Below are 26,475 nucleotides of genomic sequence, written 5' to 3'. Positions count from 1 at the left end.
ATTTTGGATGCAACAAATTGAGCCCAAGGACCCTTGGTAAGGGTGAAATCCTTAATAACTTAGTAAGGCTAGTTGAACTCAAAAGCAAAAGAGACGGAAAGAAAGAACTCGTCCTCGTTAAGGTATTCTAGGCTTTCTAAATTTGTGCAGTAGTGGGTATAAAAGTAATTTTCTTAAGAATAGAAGGGCATTACTAATATTCTAGGCTTTCTAAAAGAAAGCAATAGTGGGTATAAAAGTAATTTTCTAAAAATGGAAGGGCATTACTAAACTTAGGGCTCGTTAATAAAATATTACAACGAGGTTGCCCTTTTTATTGGTTTTATGAAATCTCGATGAAAATCCAATGATGTGGATTCTAGTTAGAATTTTTGTTTGAATGGGACACCACCATTTAATCGCCGTAATCTTTCGTGATAGGGTTTTCTATTGTTTGCTGCTCTTCCAAGGCTTATATAAAGCGCCCTCCATAATTTCTCTCATCCAATCCAAGAAGCAAAGGAAAGACTCACAGAGAGAGAGAGAGAGAGAGAGAGAGGCTAGGGTTTCTTCGTGACCTCATAATCAAGGTGAGAAGAAGATCAAATCCTCTTCTTGAGTCTACGCTAATCTTATCTGTTTCGATCTTTGATCTCTACGTTTTCTCGATCGGCATCTGGTGAATCTGATCCTTCTTTAAAAAAATTCTTTTTGGATTGATCGGTGTTTTGTTTCCTCTGATTTAGATATTATGTTTTTGTTCGATTCGATTGTTTTTCTTCTTTTTTGCTCTAGATCTGCTGGTGTTTATGTTTTTTATTCAAGTTCTAATTGTATTTGGATGTGTGAGTCTGATTTAACTATAGTCTTCGTTGGTTGAAGATCAGATCTGATATAATTGTTATAAGTTTTCCGATTCTTTAATTTGTTTTTGTGTTGATTTCGGATTATTGTAGTTCTTCCTATTTTGACCGAACATATGAGATGAAAGATTACTGTTGTTTATTAGTCAGGTTTAGTTTTGTTGAATCTGATTCATATTCGAAACAAAATTTGAAGTCGTCGGATATCCTTTGAAGATGGTTGGGTTTGAAAGCTGATTATGGTTTATTAGCTATGTTATGTTGAATCCGGTTAACATTTGAATCTAAATTTGAAGTTGTCGGATCTCTTATATTTGTATCGTCTGTAAGATGGTTGAGATTGAAATGTGACTGTTGTTTACTAGTTATGTTAAGTTTTGTTCAAACCAAACTGTCAGTTTTGAATGTTGTTTCTGCCTGGTATATATTAGTAAAATTGTATTAAATATCTCTTTGGAGTTCTGTGGATGTGGATTTAATTTCTTGAGGTCGTTTGTTCTGTTTAGACCTGTGACCATCGGTTGTTTTATTTGGATAGACTGAAAGGTCTCCATTGTCCATGTGTTGTGAGTCCATATTCGCTTGATTTAGAACTCCTTTCAGTTGAAATAAGGTATTTATTAGTAGAATAGAAACTAAGGGTCAGGTTCCGGTGACTTGTGAATAATGACTCATGAAAAAACTCGTGATCCCGACTGTGTAAACGGGAAATCCACTGGCTGTGATTTATCCTCAGCTAGCCATTGGATATGTCATATTGGAATAGATAGAAATCCCAACGGTTGGGTTTTTTGTTTACACGGTTGGGATCACGCATTTTCTCACGAGTCATTCTTTGTGAGTCACCCTATCCTGGCCCAATAAAGTAATTAGTTTTAATGTAGCTGAGATTAAAGAAAATATGAGAAATCATTGATATTGGGAGGCGAAAAGGGAATAAATCTTTATGAGGAAAAAAAAAGTTACCCTAATGCTGCAGTGTTTTAATGTCCCTTAACATGTGATTCGTAATGTTACTATGTATTTCTCTTATTGTAATAAACTAGTTTTTTCTTCGACACAATCTATAGAGCAAGTTTCGAACACATGTCAATTGTTCATTAATAATATCATTTATTGAAATATTTATGACGGAAACTGCATATTTGTTGAGCCCGAATTCATACGGGCAGGTTAGATTCCTTATAGACACGTTGTTCCTAAATATTCAGTAATATAATTTGTAACTTATTTTGCTATTTAATATCTATAAGCTCACAGTACCATGATTTTTCCTTAATTTTTTTTTCTTTTTTTTTCTTCTTCCTGGTAACAGCGTTGCCATTCGCTTTAGGAAGTTGCAGTGCCATCTATTATTTTATTAGCCAGATCGTCAAAGTGGAGGGCGTAAAGTGTGAAACTTCTTTTATGTCTGAACGGGCCCCTCTGTTTTTGGGATCTATTGGGTTGCTTGGTGAGTACTGTCCTACGTCAAGAAAAAAGAACGGACTCTTGTCTGAGAGAGTTGGCTGTATGCATTTGGTCCCACTTGGTGATTTCACTTGTTCTCGTGGTTGCAACTGGATGCAATCTTTTCCAATTACAAAGGATCAGTCATCTGATATCCAAGAAGGAATCATATTTTCAAAAGACTGTACTACATCCATCTACAACATCTGCCACTCCTGATATTTTCTGCTTCAGTGTTCCTCTCCTTTGAAATAAAAATGGCTTTACAGAACATAGGTGCTGGAAACAGAGATGATGCCTTTTATAGGTATAAGATGCCCAGGATGATAACTAAGATCGAAGGTCGAGGAAATGGCATCAAGACTAATGTGGTCAACATGACTGATATTGCAAAGGCCTTGGCAAGGCCTGCTTCTTATACCACAAAGTATTTCGGATGTGAACTTGGTGCCCAATCCAAGTTTGATGAGAAGACTGGAGTTTCACTTGTCAATGGGGCCCATGACACTTCTAAGCTTGCTGGACTCCTTGAGAACTTCATCAAGAAATATGTCCAATGCTATGGATGCGGGAATCCTGAGACGGAGATTATCATCACTAAAACACAGATGATCCATCTGAAATGCGCTGCTTGCGGTTTTGTGTCTGATGTGGACATGAGAGATAAGCTCACGTCATTCATAATCAAGAATCCACCTGAGCAAAAAAAAGGTTCAAAAGACAAGAAGGCGATGAGGAGAGCTGAAAAGGAACGGTTGAAGGAAGGAGAGGCTGCTGATGAGGAGATGAAGAAGATAAAGAAGGAGGTGAAGAAAAAGGGATCCACTGTTTCAAAGGATGGTACTAAGGGTGCCACAACCAAGAAAAAGGTTGTCCTCTCTGATGAGGATCGCTCTTCACCTGTTGGAAGTCAGGCCGATGAAACTGAATCTGCTGATGTTGATGATGATGATGATGATGATGATGTTCAATGGCAGACTGATACCTCGTTAGAGGCTGCTCGCCAACGTGTTCAAGAACAATTGAGTGCAGTCACGGCCGAGATGGTTGTGCTCTCCACTAATGAACCAGAGAAGGAAAAGTCGAAATCAACAAAAAAGGTAGTAGGGATTACCACCAAGAACAGTAATGGTACTTCAGAACCAAACAAGAAATTCGAGCCAAAGGAAGATGAGAATGGAACTGTGATTACTACTAGCACCCATGAAAGGCTAGTTGAGGAGATAAAAGGATATTTGAAGAAGTCCACTGCAAGTCAGCTTCATAATTTGTTGGGTTCACTAGATGGTTCTTTACAGGAGGTCATGAGTGCTCTATTTGAGGCTCTATTTGAGGGTGTGGAGAAAGGATTTGCAAAAGAAGTGGCGAAGAAGAAAAACTACCTTGCTACTGTTACTCAGGATGAGGGATCTCAGATACTTCTTCTGAGGGCCATCGAGGCCTTGTGTGTAAAATCGAGCCCAGAAGCAGTTAAGGAGGTAGCTTTGGTTCTGAAGGAGCTTTACGATGCCGATGTGTTGGAGGAAGAGTATATCGTACAGTGGTACAAAGAAGGTCTGGTCGGAGGCAACAAGAGCTCTGTCATCTGGAAGAATGTCAAGCCCTTTATTGAATGGCTCCAGAGTGCAGAGTCGGAAACAGAAGAAGAATGATGATGATAGGGTTGGTGAGAGAGCTCTACTACAGTAAGGTACGCTTTTCTTGCCTAGAAAGTGTTTTGTGGCTGCTGCAGGGGGGGTATTAATCATTAGGAATAATAATGTGGTCAGTCCGGGGTTCCGTCTTGTGTTGTGTCTGTGTGTTGTGGTGTAAACGAGTAATTTGAAATAGTGGTGATAGTAATAGTAGTAGTAGTAGTCGTTGTCGTCGTGGTCGTACAGGCATTTGTCCATGCCTGGAAAAATAGTAGAGAAATAATATAATTATCCATCTATCTGTGAAAGAGATGTTGCTCTTGAGTGTCATTGATTGGTGTTTTAAGAATGGTTTGCTGTTTTATGAGATTTTATTTGGTGATATATGAATATTTGTATGAGATTATATTTTGGTGGTATGGATTTTGCAGAAACCTTCTGAGGAAAAGAAAAAAAAAAATTTCTTAAAGAGGCAATAACTTTTATAAGAAAATTGTGATTGATTGACCTTGAATTCATTTCACTGACATATAGTAGTTGTGAAAATAAACATTGGAAACTAGACATGGATCATGGGAAAAAATCTGGATTGGGTCCTATTATAACTGAATTGTGAAGAACATCAAAGCCGCTGTTTTGGTCCATGTTAAGATGTCCCTCAGGTTTCATATTAGAGATACACCCTTATTTAGGGTTTCTGTGGATATTAGAGAGATATCCCTATGTTTTCAAACTGCTTAGGGTTTTTGTTGATATTAGGGTCGTCTACTCTGAGAGAGACGAACTACCCACTAACAAATCACCATAATAAGGGTGCTAAGTGTATTGTTTATGAGATTGGACTAGAAAGAATATTTGAGGTTGAAGATGACGATTTGATTCATTGTCATTTGTTTTCTTATAATTATAATTATTAATAAAAGACTAAATAAATGCACAGTTGATGTTCAAAAGACTCGTCTTCTTGCCTGGCAGGAGTCAATTCCGTCATTCAATCAAATTGATTATTATCTCCAACAAGATAAAAGACCGTAAGTTCAAAAAGTTAACATACAGTCGTTGAAAACACTAATGGAATTCAAGTTGGATTTCTCTTTTATTTCTTGGAGAGCATGTCACAATCACCTAAAAAGCATGCTCCAAAAGTGCAATTGGGTTGATCCAATCTATTTATGCTGATTTCAACACTTTTCTTCCAAAATTGATTGACAATCTCTCAGACAAGACTGAGGTCAAGAGGTGTTCGTTAGTTTAAAAACATCCAGGGTATCTCAAATATTCACCAATCCCCAAAGGGTGAATGCCTGTAGTATCACATTATAAGGGTTGGTCTATTTGCACACACCAAAATGACCAATTGTACTTGCTTACTTGTGATACTCACCTTTATCTTCAAGATAACTATCTACACATACTTAATAAATGTACCTCTCTTTCTCTTTCTCTCTCTCTCTCTCTCATTTTTTTTTTTTTTTCTTCTTTGCATCTAGAAAGATTTCAATAAGGATTTTAAACTTTGATCTTATTTATTTTTTTAATCTTATTCATATGAAAAAGTTTTATTCGGTAAGTACCTATCGAATCTTTTTTGTAAGATTCGATAAAATTCGATAGGTAAGATTTGGTAGGTACCTATGAAATTTATTTTGTAACATTCAGTAGGTAACTACCAATTCAATTTCATAATATTCGGTAAGTATCAATCTATTTGGTAATATTTAGTAGTTACTTGTTGAATTTGCTAAAATAAGTTCAGTTGAACCTATTGAACAAATTCTATAAAAAGTCTCCTCCTTTGATTCAAAATTATTGTTTTGAAGTTTTAATACTGATTTTGCCATCTTCCTTGATGATTAAAAACAAAATAGTAAAAGAAATTTCAAGATTCAAAATTGTGGTTTGAGATTTTAATAGTGATTTTGCTATCTTCTTAGATGATTAAATGCTAAAAAGTTTTTAAAAAAAATAAGATAACTTGAAAAAAAAAACCTTAAAACTTAATCTCCATTAATTCAACATCTCACAAAACTTTGAACAAAATGAAAAATAAGTGAGAAGGAGGAAGAAATGAAGAAGTCGATTTGGGATTTTTTTTATTCGGTAGGTGGTGGTGTGTGCAATAAGCCAAAATAAAAGGGTAATTTTTTTTTATTTTTTATTTTTACAAAAGTCACTTGAGTGGGTGCAAATGACCATTTTGGTGTGTGCAAGTAGACCGACTCGCCTAGTAAGATTTAGGAGCACTATCCATGGAGAATAAAAAGCTCCATAATTTCAATGCTCACATCTGGAAGACTTGCGTGGGAAACTTTGCACAAATCCCAACTATCGATTCTTGGGTTTATTACTTCCCTTAAGGTTGTTCCGATCACTTCCCATCCCCTTTTGATTTCTCTATTTTCTTGACCAAACTTTGGTTTTCTGTCGAATCTTTTATGTTCTACCCTTCACAAATCCAATCACTAATAAGGTTTGTAATGCCTTAAAATTTTAAACATGCATCTCGAGGAAATCATATGTCAACAAATAGGAGAACTTTTGAAGTTGGAATTTTTTTAAATCGATTACACCATTAGATCCGCACTAAAAAAGTAGTCAAATAGAATATAAGATCGCGAAAATCGGGGTTCAAGAAATAAACTTTTAATTAAAACAAAATAAATCAAATAATGACTATTAAATCCTTTTAACATTATAAATACTAGGACCCACGAAAACTTCCAGAATTAGTCATCTATTTCTTACATTCTCTTCTTTTAAAAGAAAATCCTAGAGAAACCTTAACCTCCCTCCATCTTCAATCTAGGTTTTCAACTAATTCAAGCTTCCGTTCGACATCGGCATAGAAGAAAAAAATGATCAAATCGTCACAACCTTCAAAAAGATATAACAAGTTAAAAATGTTAACACATGATACGTAACTTGCTGGAGATATTCTGTGTTCTTGAAACAAATATTCTAAATCTAGAAAATAGATTATAGAAAGTGTAGATTGGAAAGAACTTATCGATTTTGATGTGATTCAGGCACAGAAGAGCGCTGCCCTTAAAATCAAATTCGCACCCCTTTAAGATGATATCCACAGTGCAAAAGGCTCCAACGGTTGATTCTCAAGATTCAACAGTCATAATCATGCTAGTCGTACACTTGAAAATAACATGTCTACAACGAATTCAATCGATCTAATATGAGCAACGAAAGATTTAGAGTAACTAAAACATTAGTGAAAAAGTGAGAGATCAGAATGTTATTTTGTGTCTTAACCTCTAGGGCACACTTCTCTAATATAGTGGAAAGCCCAACGGATTATTGGATTAAAAAAGATAAAGACGTTTAGGCCTTAAATGACTTGTTATTGAACGTTGGAGGATCCAAAAGGTCAACACACATTAATAAACGGCCAAAGAAGTCCAAACGGATTAATGGATTAAAGAACGAGATTTGCACTCCCCATGCGTGCATGTCACACTCGTACACACACATTAAGGTTTTTCGACGGGTTGGCCCCAAACACAATGGACTGCAATCTCATGATGCATTGGGCCCTCATGTGCACGTAAGGCCCACTCTCTTTCTCATCCACATTCAAGTAAGTAAGAAAGTGGGATCTTTTGTTAAGTAAACATCACTCTTTTATTTATCTGATGTGAGACTAAAATTTTGAAGAATTATCTCTACAATTCTCACAAACAAGAAAGTTAAGAGAATATTTGACTTTCAACTTATATAAAAAAAAAACACTTTTAACTTATGTTTCAAGAATTGAGGAAATCTCTACACTTTACAAATACCATTCAAGAGGTCTTGGGTTCAAATCTTGTCCCCAACAAAACATAAGAATAGATTACATGATAAAATTATGAATTTTTTGAACAATTCCCCACAAATTCATAATTAAGGAAAAAAAGAAATGCTTCTCGTATAAAATGAAATACCAGATATCTAATGTGTAAAACCCCGAATTTTCAATTCGTATCTCGAGGAAAAATAAATAGTGTAATTTAAGAAAATCCTTAAAGTGGGACTTAGGGTAAAACTGTACGACCTTGTTTTGATCATTTTTAATAGAATCTGACCTCACCATTGGATTCAAAATGATCGAGAAACATACTTTAGCCTGTAAGCATGCTCAAATGCGAGTCTGAATATAAAAATTGCAAAATCCTCGATTACCGAGTCGGACAAGACTAAAATAGTGACTTTTTGCTAGAGCAAGAATTATTAAGATTAGATTATACAATTGGGTTCGTAAATAAAATTATTAAATATAGACTATTTATTTGTCATTTTTGGACATCAAAAAGTTAAATTATCGTCAGAAACGAAAACGACATCAAGTTTAAGGGCCACCTCAGATCAAAAATGTAAATTTTTGATAGAGACATAATTTGTAGAAATTGACTACACCATTAGATTCGGAACGAAAAATTAGGCGAAATAGAGTATTCATTCGTCATTTTTGGAGTCCGGACGGTTAAGTTATTGTCGATCAAAATAATTGACAAAATACCGAATTCGTCCCAAATTTTATATAAATAAAATTTTAAATTATTTGTTTTTAAAACTCATCTTCTCCAACCATCCAACAGCCAACGAAAATAAAAACGAAAAAAATTAGTTTTTCTTCGAATTTCAACCGCAGATCTACGACAAACGGTTCATCGTCGTCGACCGACGCAGAAGAGAGAAATGTTCGCAGCTTCATTCTCTACAAAACCCACCCAAATTCCTTCCATTTTCTCTTCTTTTTCACCTCGTATCGTCAAAAATCAGTTGTACGTATATACGGAAATTTTGAAATTTAGACCTCAGCTTTCATCCGTTTTGGGGTCAAACCGTCTTCCGACGTAGAAGGGAGAAATGTTCGCAGCCTCGACATCTACAAAACCCACCCACCCTTTCTTCGTTTCACTTTCTATTTCACCCGATATCGTCAAAAATCAGCCGTATTTATATACGAAAATTTTGAAAACTTCGACCTCGGATTTCATCCGTTTCGGGGTCAAACCGTCCTCCGCTGCAAAAGGGAGAAAGAACGACCACATCGAGATCTTTGAAACCACCAGGTCGGTTTCAAAAATCAGTTGCTACAAAGTTTGGTTTGTCTCGATTTCCGTATCGATCACCTCGATTTCCGCGCACACGCCTCGATCCTTTCGCCTAGAGATAGTAAGGAACCTTCAATTTCTATTAATAATCATAAATTGTGAAAATTGCATTTAGGATTTTATCAGAAAAATTTAGATGTATTTCTAAAATATAGAATTCTTTTGTTATTTTAAAAATTCACGCCAGAAATTGCATGTTTGATATGTTTAATTGTATTTTTAACAAATTATACGTGGGTAGGGTATTTTAACAGGTTATTTCAATAAATTGGGTCTTGTGCACTGCTTGGACCCCGTTTTGGTTTGAGTTTTGTATTTTTTCAATGTTATTGATAAAAATAAATTTCATAGTTGAAAAATGTGATTTAATATTCAATGAACTCATATTGAGTTGATAAATATCAGAAAATGGATATTTTATTGAAGAGATTGAAAATTGTAAAAATCGGAAAAAGGGTATGAAACGGTAAAATGTCAGAGTCACACCCGAGGGGTAATGTTTACATTTTACGTTGTTGTGTTGTATGCAGGTTGGTGAACAGATATCCAAGGATAATATTGTTGGTTGCATGTTTATTTACTTTCTGTTAGCGCGAGGCGCTGTTTACGTTTCAGTTATGTTATTTATTTTAGGCCGGGTGGCCACACTTGCATGGTAGGGAACTGGATATCTATTCTCAACCGTGTATTGTTAATTTCTCTTTTGTTTTCAAATGAAAATAATATATATAAGTAGCTATTTTGTGAGCTGTTAAAGAGTTTGTGAATGCTTGAAGGGATAGTGCATCATATCATCCGGAGTGGTGTACTATCCTGGGATGTACAGTAGGGATCACCAAACTCATACGTGGTATGGGACGCGTATGAGAGTGGAGTCACAACTGGAATCTGGGTTTATTCCTCTCTATCTTTACCAGTGAACTTGTAATGTAAAGGTGGTCGTATACGAATGGTTTATATATTTGGGTATCACATGTATGCCTGATAGGCATAGACGAAGATGATTGGTCAGTGATCACTAACAATCTATAGTAGTCGAACGTTCTGACACATCGAAAAGAGACCCATTGCTTACGGTCACGTCAAACGGCCAGCCTGAGCCGGATAAATAGTCAACCAAACGTGGTAAGTGCAGCGACCGGCCACAAAATCAAGAACTATAAGCCGGAGAGAAATTGTAACATCATGTCCCGACTGGGAGCGATCTAGTCGTGAATCCCAACACTCTAATTCCAATACTCCACCATTGTGTATTATGTATCTGTTGTTTTACTATTATATGTAAAATGAAATGCATGTTTAATATTTCAATTTGATCAATTAGATTTGTACATAAAGAAAATGGTATAGTGAGTACTCTTGATTGATGTAATATTAGTTTTAAAATATTTTGTTGCTCATCCCTAGTTATATGTACCAGTTAATCGTAGTTTCTTCTGTAAAATTTTGTTTATTTTAAGATGATTCAATATGCTTATTCGTTCATGTTAGGAGGGGTTATTGGCAGAAATTGTTTGTTTCCCTACTGGGTAACCATTGTTACTCACCCTTTCCTTCTCTATTAATCAGAGTTCGTCACCTGGTAAGTACTAGGGCTATACCCCCTAGTGGTGTCAATTCCCCAGGTAGTTTTATGGATTCTGTCTTGAGTGTTAGGATTTCTGTTAGAGTGAGAAATTTTGTATAATCCTGTATTCTGGTTATTCTTCCGCATTCTGATCTTTCGTACGTTATTAAACGTATATAAGCTTCCGCTAGTATTATATTTTGTATATGTATGCAGGATTGTATATCGTTTATCAGGTGCAGGTTGAACGCCTTGGAATGCTAACATAAATAGAGGAAACCATGTCGAAATTTCGAGGTGCTACATAATACCTCGAGATCTGACATGGGGATTTGTGTTAGCGTTCGGCGGGGCGCCACAGATGGTATCAGAACATAGTATTAGATCTGTATGGGATACTGATATGCCATGTTTTGAAGAGTTGGCTTATACCACAGATATTAGAGCGATAATCATAAAGTGTCACTAGGAATTCTGTATCCGAGCTCATTAGTAATTCCGTATTGGAATTATGAGTTTATCTGTGTCTAGATGTCTATACAGCCTAGTAAGCCTAGGATAGGATTCTAGGTTTGTTCTGTTAGTAATGGAAATGGAGTCCATTACTAAGTTTCAGGCTGCAGTAGTAATTCTTGGTTGCGTAAGAGCAGTTTTGGCCTTCTTCTGACAAGTGCCTTAATACGGATGAACATAAGCGAGAGGAGTGGACGAGGCAGAGGTCGAAACGCAATAGAGACAAAACAAGTTTTGATCAGACCACTGACCTAATAACACAACTAATGTCATTAATGAGACAGATGGCTAAGTCTCATATCAAGTTTAGAGAGGAAATATGAATAATACAACCATCACCACCTCGAAGACAAATGGAAGGAAGGCAATTGGTATTTAATAAGAGAAATAATTATGAAACTAGCAAATTCATAGGAAAAATAACCATACGTGAGGTGTGATATTATAGACATACCAACTCAATGGATGAAAGAATTTTATAAGAAACAACATATACTACTAAATCAGTTGAAAAGAAGAGTTGTGATATATTACGAATGTGGTAAATTGGGATATAAAGGAGAACAATGTTCAGGCTAATATCAATCGATTAAGGATGCGTGCCTCAAAAAAATGCTAGACAAACCAATTGAAGGAACAATAAGGCCACCAGATTTAAATAAAGTTGATATTCGTGCCATCCCGAACAGACAAGACTAGCGATCGGAAATGAGAGATGGTACAAGACTTACCACGATTGTAAGGCACACCACTAAATCCAAGAAATGAGGAAGCGCTGGACTTCTTCATAAAAGGGAAATAATATTCCACCTTAGAGACCATTACCACAAGGTCGTGCCTTTGAAGAATAAGAGAATTCCCCAACCCAAATGACAAGTAAATCTAAGGATGTGGTTGTAGGATTTTCAACGATTACGTCTATCATGATTTGGGAACTTTTTCGATCTCATTGAGGTCAATAGGTGGGTTTTGAAGACCTGAAAGATTTTAAGTACCATGTAGTGCTCGAGAGATCAGTGGGTGACAGTGACTACATTCCAATTGGACGGGGATGCCAGTTATTAGTAACGTTTTGAGATGAATGTATAGAAAGATGGATCATTTGAGTGGGTAGACTTCGAGAGGATGTTTCTCGATAGATTTATATCCAAGACTGCTCGAGAAATCAAGCACTAAGAGTTTTTGAGGGTAGTGCAAGATAATCTATCGATTACAGACTATGGTATGATGTTCAGTAGGTTGTCACGATATGCACCCAAGCTATCTTGACAGATCTATAAAAGGCCCGTAGATTCTTTAGAGGACTATAACCCTATGTAAGGGTCAGGAGGTCAATGATTGAGACTATCAATTATAAAAATGCGATGAGTCGAACTTAGAGGGTAGAGCGAGGGGAGATGGAGATACAGACCTCCAATGGGCAAATTAGTCAACCTTAGATTTTTTTCTTCCCAAATCAGATCCAGCCAAGAGGCCAATGTATTCGAGGCAAATATTCCCTTCATCAGTGTATCCACAATATAAAACTCCTCTAGTACCAAGTTGTAGAGTTCTCCCATCACTGAGTTATAAAGTAGCTGGAATTCCAAAGACGCCAACAAGGCAAAATGAACCAACAAGGCAAGTTCAGAGCATGCAGGCTCCAGTTACCAACTACCTATACCACAAAAACCTACGAAGCCAAGATCGTTGACATGTTACGTATGTGATCAAGTGGGATAAATCAAGAGAAAATGTCATCTATCACAAGTGAGAGTAAGGGTTATGACCTAGGAGAAAGTACCTGTCTCCAACGAAGTTTTGGAAGGTACAGTTTCTAATTATAATATTAGAACGTGGAGTTTTACTCAATATTGGTTTCTCAAGATTATATAATTCTGTGAAGAGTTTGCACACTTGCTAGAGCTAGAAACAACTGACACAGGTCAAGTAATGAAATTATTAATACCATTGGGAGGCCTTGCGAAGAAAGTTAAGATTTTTGGAAGATCATTTAAGGACTTGCAAAATAGGTATTAGAATAATTGTAAAGTGTGAAAAGACAAGTGCAATTTGTAAGGCTAGTGAAGTGACTATGTAGAAAGTGAAAATATGTGTGATGTGGGGAAGATAAAGTTAAATGAATAAGGTTTAATTGATATTACAATGATATTTAAGTAGTATCTAGTAGGAGTTGTAATTTTGGGGGTACAGTAAGAAAGTGTTTGTCTTGCAGAATGATTCTACCACCGCAACTCGAGCAAGCCTTCAAGATGTTCAACGTGTCCATGTTGAAGGAGTATTTGCCAGATCCTTCACACGTGGTTAATTTGCAAGATAATTTATTGGATGTGTTTAAAGAAGAAATGTAGTATCATTCTATTTTGTCAGTTTCGTCTCAACTAGTTAACTCCGACTGATTTCTAATTGTAGATTCGTCAAGTGCTGTTCAATTGGTACGTTAGTCTTTATATCAATAGTTTAGTCAATTACTCGTATATTACGCTAGTAGATAAGCAGGTGTTTCTTGTATATCCTTCATGTCGAGAGCTACTTCCTCGAATATCAACACAGGAAGTTGCGTATCTTTCCTTTTGATTGAAGATGGCTTAACTTTGGGAGGCCTAACGATTAAACTATTAGATAAATCAGCTCTTACTTTACGACTTGAATCGATTCTTCTCCTTTGAAAAGATAGATCATCTTTTCCCTTTTATCTTTCTATCATCGGTGTCGGTTCTAACTCTTCTTTTGCCTTCTCTTTTCACGATTGCCTTCCAGTAGAAGAATTCATTATTATCATTCTCGTTACGTGATCAATGCTTTTTACAGATAATTGTTCACTTCGAGACTTCGATCGTGGCTCCTTTTCACTCCTCGAAACGAAAGCGCTATAAGTAAAGATTATGATTCCGTAGAACCAGTGGCTACCACCTACCTATGCCCACATCCATCCTAAAGAAATTTAGTAGAGTATAAGTTAGGAAGTGGGTCGATGTGAAATATGAGAAAGAATAATCTTGTGACAATGTTGCATTAATGGTGACTTAATGGAACTGTGAGAAAATAGATGTAGGATTTATCCCATCGAGTAAGATTTTAAATTATAAAGGTTATGACAGAGGTTTTGAGGAAATATCGCAATAAGTAGAAAATGTAATATTGAATTGAATATAAAGATAGTGGTGTGTTTACGGTAAGACTATGTATTGAGGAGTAATATTCATAACAAGTATGAGTAAAACATAACAGACGGTGTAATTGATAAGAGAAATAAAGATAAAGAATAGAGAAGAGACATTGGTGGGGAAATGATACAAGGTAAATTGACTGTTATCTTAGGGTTATACATATAATGAATTAGTTGGAGTATGAGTTGAATTAGAGTGATTAATTAATGAATGTATTGGGTTGACGGAATATGGGAGACATAAGGTTATGAATTATAAATGAGATTGCCTTGGGACCAAGAATAGATGATAATCAAAAATATGTATTATTCATTATACATGATGTGTTAGTATGATGATGATGAAGTTTAATAAGGTATGATTTCAATTTCGAGGACGAAATTTTTATTAAGGGGGGGAGAATGTAAAACCCCGAATTTTCAATTTGTATCTCGAGGAAAAATAAATAGTGTAATTTAAGAAAATCCTGAAAATGGGACTTAGGGTAAAACTGTACGACCTTGTTTTGATCATTTTTAATAGAATCTGACCTCACCATTGGATTCAAAATGATCAAAAAACATACTTTAGCCTGTAAACATGCTCAAATGCGAGTCCGAATATAAAAGTTGTAAAATCCTCGATTACTAGGTCGGACAAGGCTAAAATAGTAACTTTTTGCTAGAGTAAGAATTCTTAAGATTAGATTATACCATTGGGTTCGTAACGAAAAATTATTGAATATAGACTATTTATTTATCATTTTTGGAGACCAGAAAGTTAAATTATCGTCAAAAACGAAAACGACAGCAAGTTTAAGGGTCACCTCAGGTCAAAAATGTAAATTTTTGATAGAGACATAATTTATAGAAATTGACTACACCATTAGATTCAGAACGAAAAATTAGGCGAAATAGAGTATTCATTCGTCATTTTTGGAGTCCGGACGGTCAAGTTATCGTCGATCAAAACAATTGACAAAATACCGAATTCGTCCCAAATTTTATATAAATAAAATTTTAAAACTCATCTTCTCCAACCATCCAACAGCCAACGAAAATAAAAACGAAAAAAATTAGTTTTTCTTCGAATTTCAACCGCAGATCTACGCAAACGGTTCATCGTCGTCGACCGACGCAGAAGAGAGAAATGTTCGTAGCTTCATTCTCTACAAAATCCACCCAAATTCCTTCCGTTTTCTCTTCTTTTTCACCTCATATCGTCAAAAATCAGCCGTACGTATATACGGAAATTTTAAAATTTAGACCTCAGATTTCATCCGTTTTGGGGTCAAACCGTCTTCCGACGTAGAAGGGAGAAACGTTCGCAGCCTCGACATCTACAAAACCCACCCACCCTTTCTTCGTTTCACTTTCTATTTCACCCGATATCGTCAAAAATCAACCGTATTTATATACGAAAATTTTGAAAACTTCGACCTCGGATTTCATCCGTTTCGGGGTCAAACCGTCCTCCGCCGCAGAAGGGAGAAATGACGATCACATCGAGATCTTCAAAACCACTAGGTCGGTTTCAAAAATCAGTTGCTTTAATGTGATTGATAAAAATAAATTTCATAGTTGAAAAATGTGATTTAATATTCAATGAACTCATATTGAGTTGATGAATATCAGAAAATGGATATTTTATTGAAGAGATTGAAAATTTTAAAAATCGGAAAAAGGGTATGAAACGGTAAAATGTCAGAGTCACACCCGAGGGGTGATGTCTGCATTTTACGTTGTTGTGTTGTATGCAGGTTGGTGAACAGATATTCAGGGATAATATTGTTGGTTGCATGTTTATTTACTTTCTGTTAGCGTGAGGCGCTGTTTACGTTTCAGTTATGTTATTTATTTTAGGCCGGGTGGCCACACTTGCATGGTAGGAAACTGGATATCTATTCTCAACCTTGTATTGTTAATTTCTCTTTTATTTTCAAATGAAAATAATATATATAAGTAGCTATTTTGTGAGCTGTTAAAGAGTTTGTGAATGCCTGAAGGGATAGTGCATCATATCATCCGGAGTGGTGTACTATCCTGGGATGTACAGTAGGGACCACCAAACTCATACGTGGTATAGGACGCGTATGAGAGTGGAGTCACAACTGGAATCTGGGTTTATTCCTCTCTATCTTTACCAGTGAACTTGTAATGTAAAGGTGGTCGTATACGAATGGTTTGTATATTTAGGAATCACATGTATGCCTGATAGGCATAGACGAAGATGATTGGTCAGTGATCACTAACAATCTATAGTAGTCGAACGTTCTGACACATCGAAAAGAGACCCATTGCTTACGGTCATGTCAAACGGCCACCCTGAGCCGGATAAATAGTCAACCAAACGTGGTAAGTGCAGCGACCGGCCACAAAATCAGGAACTAAAAGCCAGAGAGAAATTGTAACATCATGTCCCGATTGGGAGCGATCTAGTCGTGAATCCCAACACTCTAATTCTAATACTCCACCATTGTGTATTATGTATCTGTTGTTTTACTATGATATATAAAATGAAATGCATGTTTAATATTTCCATTTGATCAATTAGATTTGTACATAAAGAAAATGGTATAGTGAGTACTCTTAATTGATGTAATGTTAGTTTTAAAATATTTTGTTGCTCATCCCTAGTTATATGTACCAGTTAATCGTAGTTTCTTCTGTAAAATTTTATATATTTTAAAATGATTCAGTATGCTTATTCGTTCATGTTAGGAGGGGTTATTGGCAGAAATTGTTTGTTTCCCTATTGGGTAACCATTGTTACTCACCCTTTCCTTCTCTATTTTTTTAGTTTCAGATTAAGAGTTTGGCGAGGCAAGTATAGAGTACGAATGAGGATCATCTGGTTGGTCAGATAGACAATCAAAGTTCGTCACCTGGTAAGTACTAGGGCTATACCCCCTAGTGGTGTCAATTCCCCAGGTAGTTTTATGGATTCTGTCTTGAGTGTTAGGATTTCTGTTAGAGTGAGAAATTTTGTATAATCCTGCATGCTGGTTATTCTTCCGCACTCTGATTTTTCGTACGTTATTAGACGTATATAAGCTTCCGCTAGTATTATATTTTGTATATGTATGCAGGATTGTATGTTATTTATCAGGTGCAGGTTGAACGCCTTGGAATGCTAACATAAATAGAGGAAACCATGCCGAAATTTCGAGGTGTTACATAATACCTCGAGATCTGACATGGGGATTTGTGTTAGCGTTCGGCGGGGTACCACATTCATATTAGTAAGTCTATCAAGTGTGTTTTATGACTATTATACACGACCCAAAAAGGCTATGGACTTTATTAAGAATTTTTATTTTTCCTTAACACGTCATAGATACACACTACTTAACACCATAAGAAAAAGATAGAAAGTTTGTTAACTTTTTTTCACTAGTACTTCACCAATTAGGTCAATGACTTGTTATTACCCATTAATCTACTTCTTATGATCTCTATTCATGTAGATTGGGTTTCCATCGCATACTAATTATTTACATAGGCATTAATCTCATTTTCCTCGATGATTTACTCACTAACCCTCCAGTTAGTAATTTTGTTAACGGATCTGCTAAGTTACTTTCTAACCTCACAAAGTCAATAGCAGTTATTCTATCAATTAATAGTTGCTTTGTAAAATCCTGAGTTTTTAATTCGTATCTCGAGAAAAAATAAATAATGGAATTTTAATAAAATCTTGAAAGTGGGACTTAGGGATAAAACTTTAGAATGTTTCTGATTATTTTTAATGGAATCTGACCTCACCATTGGATTTAAAATGATTGTAAAACATACTTTACCCTATAAGCACGCTCAAATGCAAGTTCGAACAGAAAAGTTACAAAATCCTCGATTATCGAGTAGGATCAGGCTAAAATAATGACTTTTTTATTAGAGAAAAAATTGTTAAGATTCGATCATACCATTGGGTTTTTAACGAAAAATTATTGAATATGGACTACTTATTTGTCATTTTTGGACCACAAAAAGTCAAATTATCGTCAAAAACAAAAACGACATCAATTTTAGGGTCACATCGGGCTAAAAATATAAATTTTTGTTAGAGATAGAATTTGTAAAAATTGACCATACCATTAGATCTGGAACGAAAAATTAGGTGAAATAGAGTATTCATTCATCACTTTTGGAGTCCGGACGGCCAAGTTATCATCGATCGAAACAATAGATGAAATACCGATTTCGTCCCAAGACTTTACATAAATAAATTTTTTAATTTTTTTCATTATTCATCTTCAAAAGCCATTCAAAAACCAGCCAATGGTTTATTTAAAAAAAATTATTTTTCCTTCAACTTTTCAACTCAGATTCGTCGCAAACGGCTCGTCGTTGACTTCCGACGCAAAAAAGGAGAAACATTCGCAGCCTCGTTCTCTACAAAACCCACTTAATTTCCTTCTGTTTTCTTTTTTTTTTCACCCCGTATCATCAAAAAATAGCCGTATATATATATGGGAGTTTCGTAACTTCGACCTCGGATTTCATCCGTTTCGGGATCAAACCATCCTCCGTCGCAGAAGGGAGAAAGAACGAAGGCGTCGTGATCTTCGAAATCACCGGGTTAAATTCGAAAATCAACCGTCTTGAAGTTTGAATTGTCTCGATTTCTATGTCGATCACTTCGATTTCTACGCATGTGTTTCAATTCTTTCGCCTAGAGATAGTAAGGAACTCTCAATCTCTATTAGTAATCGTAGATTATGAAAATTGCATTTAGGATTTTATTAAAAATTTGTGATGTGCTTCTAAAAATAAAGAATTCAATTGATTATTTCAAATTTACGCTAGAACTTGCATATTTGATATTTTTTATTGTATTTTATAATAAATTATACGTGGGTAGGATATTTCACTTGGTTATTTTCGTCAGTTGGGTCATGTGCACCGGTCGGACCCCATTTTGATTTAAGTTTTGTATTTTTTCAATTTTATTGATAAAAATGAATTTCATAGTTGGAAAAATGATTTAATATTCAATGAACTTATATTGAGTTGATAAATATCAAAAAGTGGATATTTTGTTGGAGAGATTGAAAACTGTAAAAATTGGAAAAAGAGAAAAAGGGTATGAAACGATAAAATGTCATAATCACACCCGAGGGGTGATGTCTGCATTTTACATCTGAAAAGATGGGATGTCACACCTCGTGCACGTGTCAAACTAGGCCCGTGATCAGTTGGGATAGCGGTGTGGTAGTAGTGCTACACATGGCAGGCTTCATTAGCTGACACGTGTTTGCGAGTAGGAAATACGGCTAAGGAGTGATGTTTGCATTTTACATTGTGTGTTGTGTATAGGTTGGTGAACGGATATCCAGGGATAATGATTGGTTGCATATTTATTTACTTTCTATTAGCGCGAGGCGCTATTTAATTTTTCCTTCCATTATTTATTTTAGGCCGGGTGGTCATAGTTGCATGGTAGAAAACTGGATATCTATTTTCAACCTTGTATTGTTAATTTCCCTTTTATTTTCAAATGAAAATTATATAAATAGATATATATGTAGCTATTTTGTGAGCTGTAAAGAGTCTATGAATGCCTGAAGGGATAATGCGTCATATCATCCGGAGTGGTGTACTATTCTGGGATGTACAGTAGGGACTACCAAGCTCATACGTGGTATGGGACGCGTATTAGAGTGGAGTCACAACTGGAATCCGGGTTCATTCCTCTCTATCTTTACCAGTGAACTTGTTATGTAAAGGTGGTCGTATATGAATGGTTTGTATATTTGGGAATCACATGCACGCCTGATAGGCATAGACGAAGATGATTAGTCAGTGATCACTAACAATCTATAGTATTTGAACGTTCTGATACATCGAAAAGAGACTTATTGTTTACGGTCATGTCAAACGGCCAGCCTGAGCTGGATAAATGGTCAACCAAGTATGGTAAGTGCAGTGACCAGCTACAAAATCAAGAACTAAAAGCCAATAAGGAATATGAAACATCATGTTCCGACTGGAAGTGATCCTGTCGGGAATCCCAACTCTCTAATTCCACTACTCCACCATTATGTATTATGTATATGTTGTCTTATTTTGATATATAAAATGAAATGCATGTTTAATGTTTTCAATTGATTAATTAGGTTTGTATATAAAGAAAATGTTATAGTAAGTACTGTTGATTGATGTAATGTCAGTTTTAAAATGTTTAGTTGTTTATCCCTGATTATATGTACCAGTTTATCGTAGTTTTTTCTGTAAAATCTTGTATTGTTAAAATGATTCAATATGCTTATTCGTTCATGTTAGGAGGGGTTATTGACAGAAATTGTTTATTTTCCTTACTGGGTAACTATTGTTACTCACCCTTTCCTTCATATTTTTTTAGTTTTAGAGCCTGTAGTTGATGAGGCAGGCGTAAAACCAGCGAGTGGGGACCATCTGGTGGGTCAGATAGACGACCAGAGTCCATTACTTGGTGAGTACTGGGGTTATTACCCCTAGTGGTGTCAGTTAGACCAAAAGTACTATAGATTTTGTTTTGAGTGTTAGGACTTTTGTTAAAGTGAGAAATTTTTGTATAATCCCCTGTATAAATTTCTTTTTCCGCATTCTGAGCTATCCTGCGTTATTAGATGTATATAGGCTTCGCTAGTATTCTATTTTGTATATATATATATATATATATATATATATATGCTGGATTGTATGTCGTTTATCAGGTGCAGGTTGAACGTCTTGGAATGCTAACATAAACAGAGGAGACCATGCTGAAATTTCGAGGTGCCACCTTGTGCCTCAAGATCTGATATGGGGCTTTGTGTTAGCATTTAGCGGGGCGCCACATGCCTGACCACATTATGTCTAAGATATATGTGTCTATTCTTACCATTATATACTTATATATATATATATATATATATATATATATATATATATATTATATATATATATATATATATATATATATATATATATATATATATATATGGGGACGGTTCGAGGGACATGCTGAAAACCAATTGAGAAACTGATTTCTTTTTCCGCATTCTGAGCTATCCTACGTTATTAAATGTATATAGGCTTTTGCTAGTATTCTATTTTGTATATATATATATAATATATATATATATATATATATATATATATATATATATATATATATATATATGCTGGATTGTATGTCGTTTATCAGGTGCAGGTTGAACGTCTTGGAATACTAAGATAAACAGAGGAGACCATGCTGAAATTTCGAGGTGCCACCTTGTGCCTCAAGATCTGACATGGGGCTTTGTGTTAGCATTTAGCGGGGCGCCACATGCCTGACCACATTATGTCTAAGATATATGTGTCTATCTTACCATTATATACTTAATATATATATATATATATCTATATATATATATATATATATATATATATATATATATATGGGGACGGTTCGAGGGACGTGCTGAAAATCAATTGAGAAACTGATGTTTATCATTCGTTGGATTTAGTTAATCTGACGGTTGAAAACGCGTCCCTCGTCAAATCCAATCTAATGATAAAGACTTTATCTATTTTTATAAGACTCCCTCATTTTTTGGTTTATTTCTAACTAAATCCAATCCAACAAAATTGCAAAATGAAATCTCTTTCTGTTTCCCTCTCACTCGACATATAACTTCGTTTTCTTCGATAAACTTCGCCCTTTGAGCCCTTCAACAGGAAATCCTTAAAACTGAATGGGGATAACTCTCTCTTCCCTCTCTCTCGATCTGTGGAAGATTCAAGGGACGTCTCTCTTTCTCTCTCTCTCGATCGCCTTCTCTCTATTGACGGTTTCAAAGGGATTGGCCACCTCAAGGGACGTCTCTCTCTCTCTCTCTCTCGATCGCCTTCTCTCGATGTATATCAGTAGAAATGAGTTGAACCACTTGAAACTTATTGATCTATATGGATTGGCCACCTCAAGCCACAAAAGTCATCTTGGATTGGAAGTTGACATATGGACACCTTAAGCCACAAAAGCCATCGCAGAACTATGTTCCAAAAATATATGGTGTTGCTAGGGGTCTTCAATTGCAGTTTCATCTCATCATGCTTCTTGCTGATGTTATTGATGTTATATTGAACACAATGAGAGAACTTAATTGTTATTGTATTTAGGTGCACAGACGCAAAGGACAACTTGTTTAATTGTTGGGACCATTATTTTGAATTTTCTTAGGTTTTGATGCTTTTCAACATAGGAAAACAATGAAATTAGTTGCCTTTTTTCTTTTTTACTTGATTACTTTTTCTCTTTGGGTCTTTATTGAGTAATTGTGGTAATCTTTTTTGTTTATATAATTATTTCTTGCATAAAATTAAAAAATAATTGTTTGTAGATATTGAAAAAGAGCGAGTGTATGCATTGAAAGGATTTTTTTTATTTATTTGATATTCACAAGAAATATTTTTGAGAGCTGAAAATATATCTGATTGTTTCTCATACCATTTTGTTCTGATTGTTGACTATATTTTGATATCCAAAATGTTCGATGCTTTTGTGTCAATTCCCTTATTATTTATATTTGAAAGATCTATTACTCTGCATTGCATGACAAATGCCTATAATTGGGTTGTTGTTTTCCTTGAATTCCATTGTATTAAGAGTATGATTTACTAATAGGATGGAAGTTCATTATTTGGTTTTCTTTATCGATATTTATAGTTGGAGTGTTGGGGTAGTTGTAAAACTGTATTTGGCTGGAGTCAAATCCAGCAAGTTGGGCCCTTTGGTTGGGTCATTTTAGAATTAGTTTCCTTGTGATCACAAGTCAGGGTATGAGATTCAATTTCCGATTGATTTTAATTTTAGATCTTGTATGACCCTTTTGTCATCTTGAAGAGTGTATGAGGCAACTTGCTTAACATAATTCAATGGTCAGTGATGAAGTTAACATTCCTTTGGATGGAGGGTTAGTAGGTTGGGTGAGGTCCAAGGATGCTTATCACTAATGTGGACGTGTATACCATTCCAAGAGAGGTGAACCATTTGACAATTAACAACTAGTAGCCATGAATTTACAGATTAAACAAGCTAATATCCTTTTTCCTACCTGGCACCATTACAACACCATTTAGAATGAAGTCGGTACAAAAAAAAAATACTGAAATCCAAAGTGGAGATGTTATAATCAGATCAAAGCTATAACAAGGTGACCTTGTTTTGGAAGGTTTGGGATCGTCGGGGAGGCCAGTGCTTACGTCTCAAAATTTTTTTGAATCCATCATACCTAGTCAGTCCATAGGGATTCATGCAGTCCAATTCGGCTTCTTGTTTTAGCCTCGCCCCAAATCAGAGAATCAATTGTGGAGTCCATGTTCCGAACCAACCCTTTTCTTCCTTCCCGAGGGAGACATTTCCAAAGAAAATGCTGCGAGATTAACTCATGAATGGTGCCGTGTAGGTCTTGGCCCCAAATCAGATAAGGTCTTCACCCTCTCTCGAGCATGGAATCCACATATCTTCGTTCTGCATCATAGTGAATCTGCACATGCTTCTCAACCTTCACACACACGCACAAAATGCAAAAATAGATTAGCAGAATATTGTGTAGACTCGGTACTCAAGGCCTACTTGACTTTTAACCCCTAAATATGACAGTTCCCATCACATTGCAAATTAAAAATGAATAATTAACTAAGCAGTGTTTTAAGAGGATCAGACTTCAGAAAGTTTATAAGAAAGTACATACAGAATAGGATTGGACAATCTAAAGTCTAAACCATTACCAAATAGTAGACTCGCATTCACCGCATGCTCAAGAAAAACAGTCGTTATAATCTAACGCACCCATCATAGAACCGCAAATCATTTGCTTCGAGATACACAAGAAAAAAGATTTATGATTCTGCGTATCCTTAGACAAATGATCTACTATTCTGTGATGAGCGCGTAGGAGAACGTATGTCAAAGGGGGTGTATCAGAAAATCATTATTCATAAAAGTAGTGTTTGATCTCTGCTCACAAAGGCTAATAATATTGATATTGAAAATTAATTCAAAGTTAAATTCTATCATAATTTACTGCTAATCCCTTTGGTTTCACATATAAAGGAATAAAGACAAACTACTAACAAAGAGAAAAGCAGGTCATCTAAAGAAAAGGTTCCCAATAACACCAAATTATGAGTCATCACAAAAGAAAAGACATTAAAATTATAAATAAAACCCCCAAACTATAAGTCATCTTCTAAAGACATTTAATAAACCCAGTGTGTCCTGTTGATAGAAGCAACAGATACCACCAAAAAAAAAAAATTTGTAAAGCATCTCTGTGATCAGATAAATACTTATAATAATGTATCATGAATGACAGAAGTTCTAGTTGCAATGGAATTACAAATGATGAATCGGTTGAACAGCTGTTGGCGCCAAATCAATGCTTCTGCGTGGGAACCATAAGGTGATGCGCTTGTGATCGTGCCATTTGCTGCTACACATTCAATATCGTTAGTATTCAAATTAATTTCCTAATAGAGTATTATGTAAAATTAGCCTCCAATACATTGACTAACCATTTCAAGCATATTGTTGCACTGATTGCTTACCAAGTCTATTTTCTGTTCTGTAGCAAGAAAGTCATTTATCGGAGCGACGACGGAGTGGACCTCCAAAGTGTTGGATCATTACATAGTTCAATAACTAAAGAATCTTAGACAAGAGACCATGATCTTTCAAACAAAATATCATGAACACGTACCAGATTTTTTTCTCCTACTTGAGCAGTGGATGCTAAAAAAGTAACAACAACCACCAAGATATGGAGGAAATTTGTGGCTCGAACCTTAACAGGGTAAAATTGAAACCTACTTGGTTTTGTAAATAAAGATCAAAAGCTTAATACAACCAAAAATTTGCTTTTTCATTGTTCTGTCAAAATAAAGAAGCTCCATCTGATTGATACTAAGAGACATATCATCCTTCTACTAATCTAATAATGTAAAATAACATCCCAATTAAACCTACAAGCTTATGAAATCCTTCCTTGACTGAACATACAAGCTTATGGACTGTGCATGGTAGTTTCTACTTGAAAATGCATAAAATTTTCCAAACAGCCATCAAACAATTCATCTGGAAACAACTCAGAACCTAATAACAACAATGTCACAAAAATAGATAAACTCTTCTACGAGAAAGAGACAGAGAGAGACGTCCATTGAGTCTTCTACAAATCGAGAGAGAGGGAAGAGAGAGCTATCCCCATTCAATTTTTAGGGTTTCCTCTTGAAGGGCTCGAAGGGCGAAGTTTATCGAAGGAAACGAAGGGTTATCAATCGAGTGAGAAGGAAACTGAGAGAGATTTCATTCTGCAATTTCGTTGGATTGGATTTAGTTAAATAAAGCAAAAAATGAGGGAGTCTTATAAAAATAGATAAAGTCTTTGTCAGTAGATTAGATTTGACGAGGGACACGTTTTCAGCCGTCGGATTAATTAAATCCAATGAATGACAAACATCAGTTTCTCAATCAGTTTTCAGCATGTCCCTCGAACCGTCCCCTATATATATATATATATATATGTAGACACCCCATTTTTGCATCCGCCTGATTAATCAACTTGTCAACCCGATCGCAAGATTCCCAATGATGGATGTGTATTCCGTTGCTTTATTTTGTTACCAGATGTGTTTCAGAAATCCGGATGAGGTATCTCGAACTGACAAAACCTTAGAAACCCGCTACGCTAGGAAAACACAACCCCAGAAACATAGAAATCATCATCTTGCAGACCAAAAAGAAGCTTTACGATAAAAATCACTAAAAATTGATCAAATTACCAAAATACCCCTGACATCAAAACAACCCTAGAGCCTACGTTACGCCTAGGAAAACTCTCTCGAACACATAAAATAACAAATTAAAACCAAATAGATCATTTCACCAATTTTAACAGAATTTGACCAAAATTACGAAAAATGCCCCTCATAAAGTTCACAATCATTTCACATAAAAATTTTCATAAATGACCAAACCAATATTTTCATTGAATTCCTTACGAAAAATCGATTCTAAAACATCCTAGAACATTAAAAACCAACTACTAAACGTGAAAAGTCCTCTCCGGGGGCCAAAACGGTAATTTCATAATTTTCATAATTAAAAAATTCGAAATTAATAAATAAAACATTAAATAATTAAATTTAAACATTAATGAAATTAATTTAAAATTTTGAACCTAAAAAATCGATCAATCGGGCTCTCAGG

At 35.4% G+C, this 26,475-nt stretch overlaps 1 protein-coding gene across 1 annotated transcript; it reads left to right on the top strand.

The window, feature by feature from the left end:
- The first annotated feature begins 419 nt into the window (after positions 1–419).
- On the top strand, positions 420–4,344 carry LOC147401674 (eukaryotic translation initiation factor 5-like). The gene is made up of 2 exons (XM_086443037.1): positions 420–569; positions 2,158–4,344. Exon 2 carries the CDS (start codon positions 2,549–2,551, stop codon positions 3,941–3,943), a length of 1,395 nt encoding a protein of 464 aa, XP_086299163.1. The 5' UTR covers positions 420–569; positions 2,158–2,548; the 3' UTR covers positions 3,944–4,344.
- Positions 4,345–26,475: the final 22,131 nt, after the last annotated feature.

The sequence above is a fragment of the Akebia trifoliata genome, chromosome 5 (assembly GCF_017979445.1).
Source record: "Akebia trifoliata isolate Shusen 1 chromosome 5, ASM1797944v1, whole genome shotgun sequence".
NCBI lineage: Eukaryota > Viridiplantae > Streptophyta > Magnoliopsida > Ranunculales > Lardizabalaceae > Akebia > Akebia trifoliata.
This window is presented reverse-complemented; position numbering and strand designations above follow the sequence as displayed.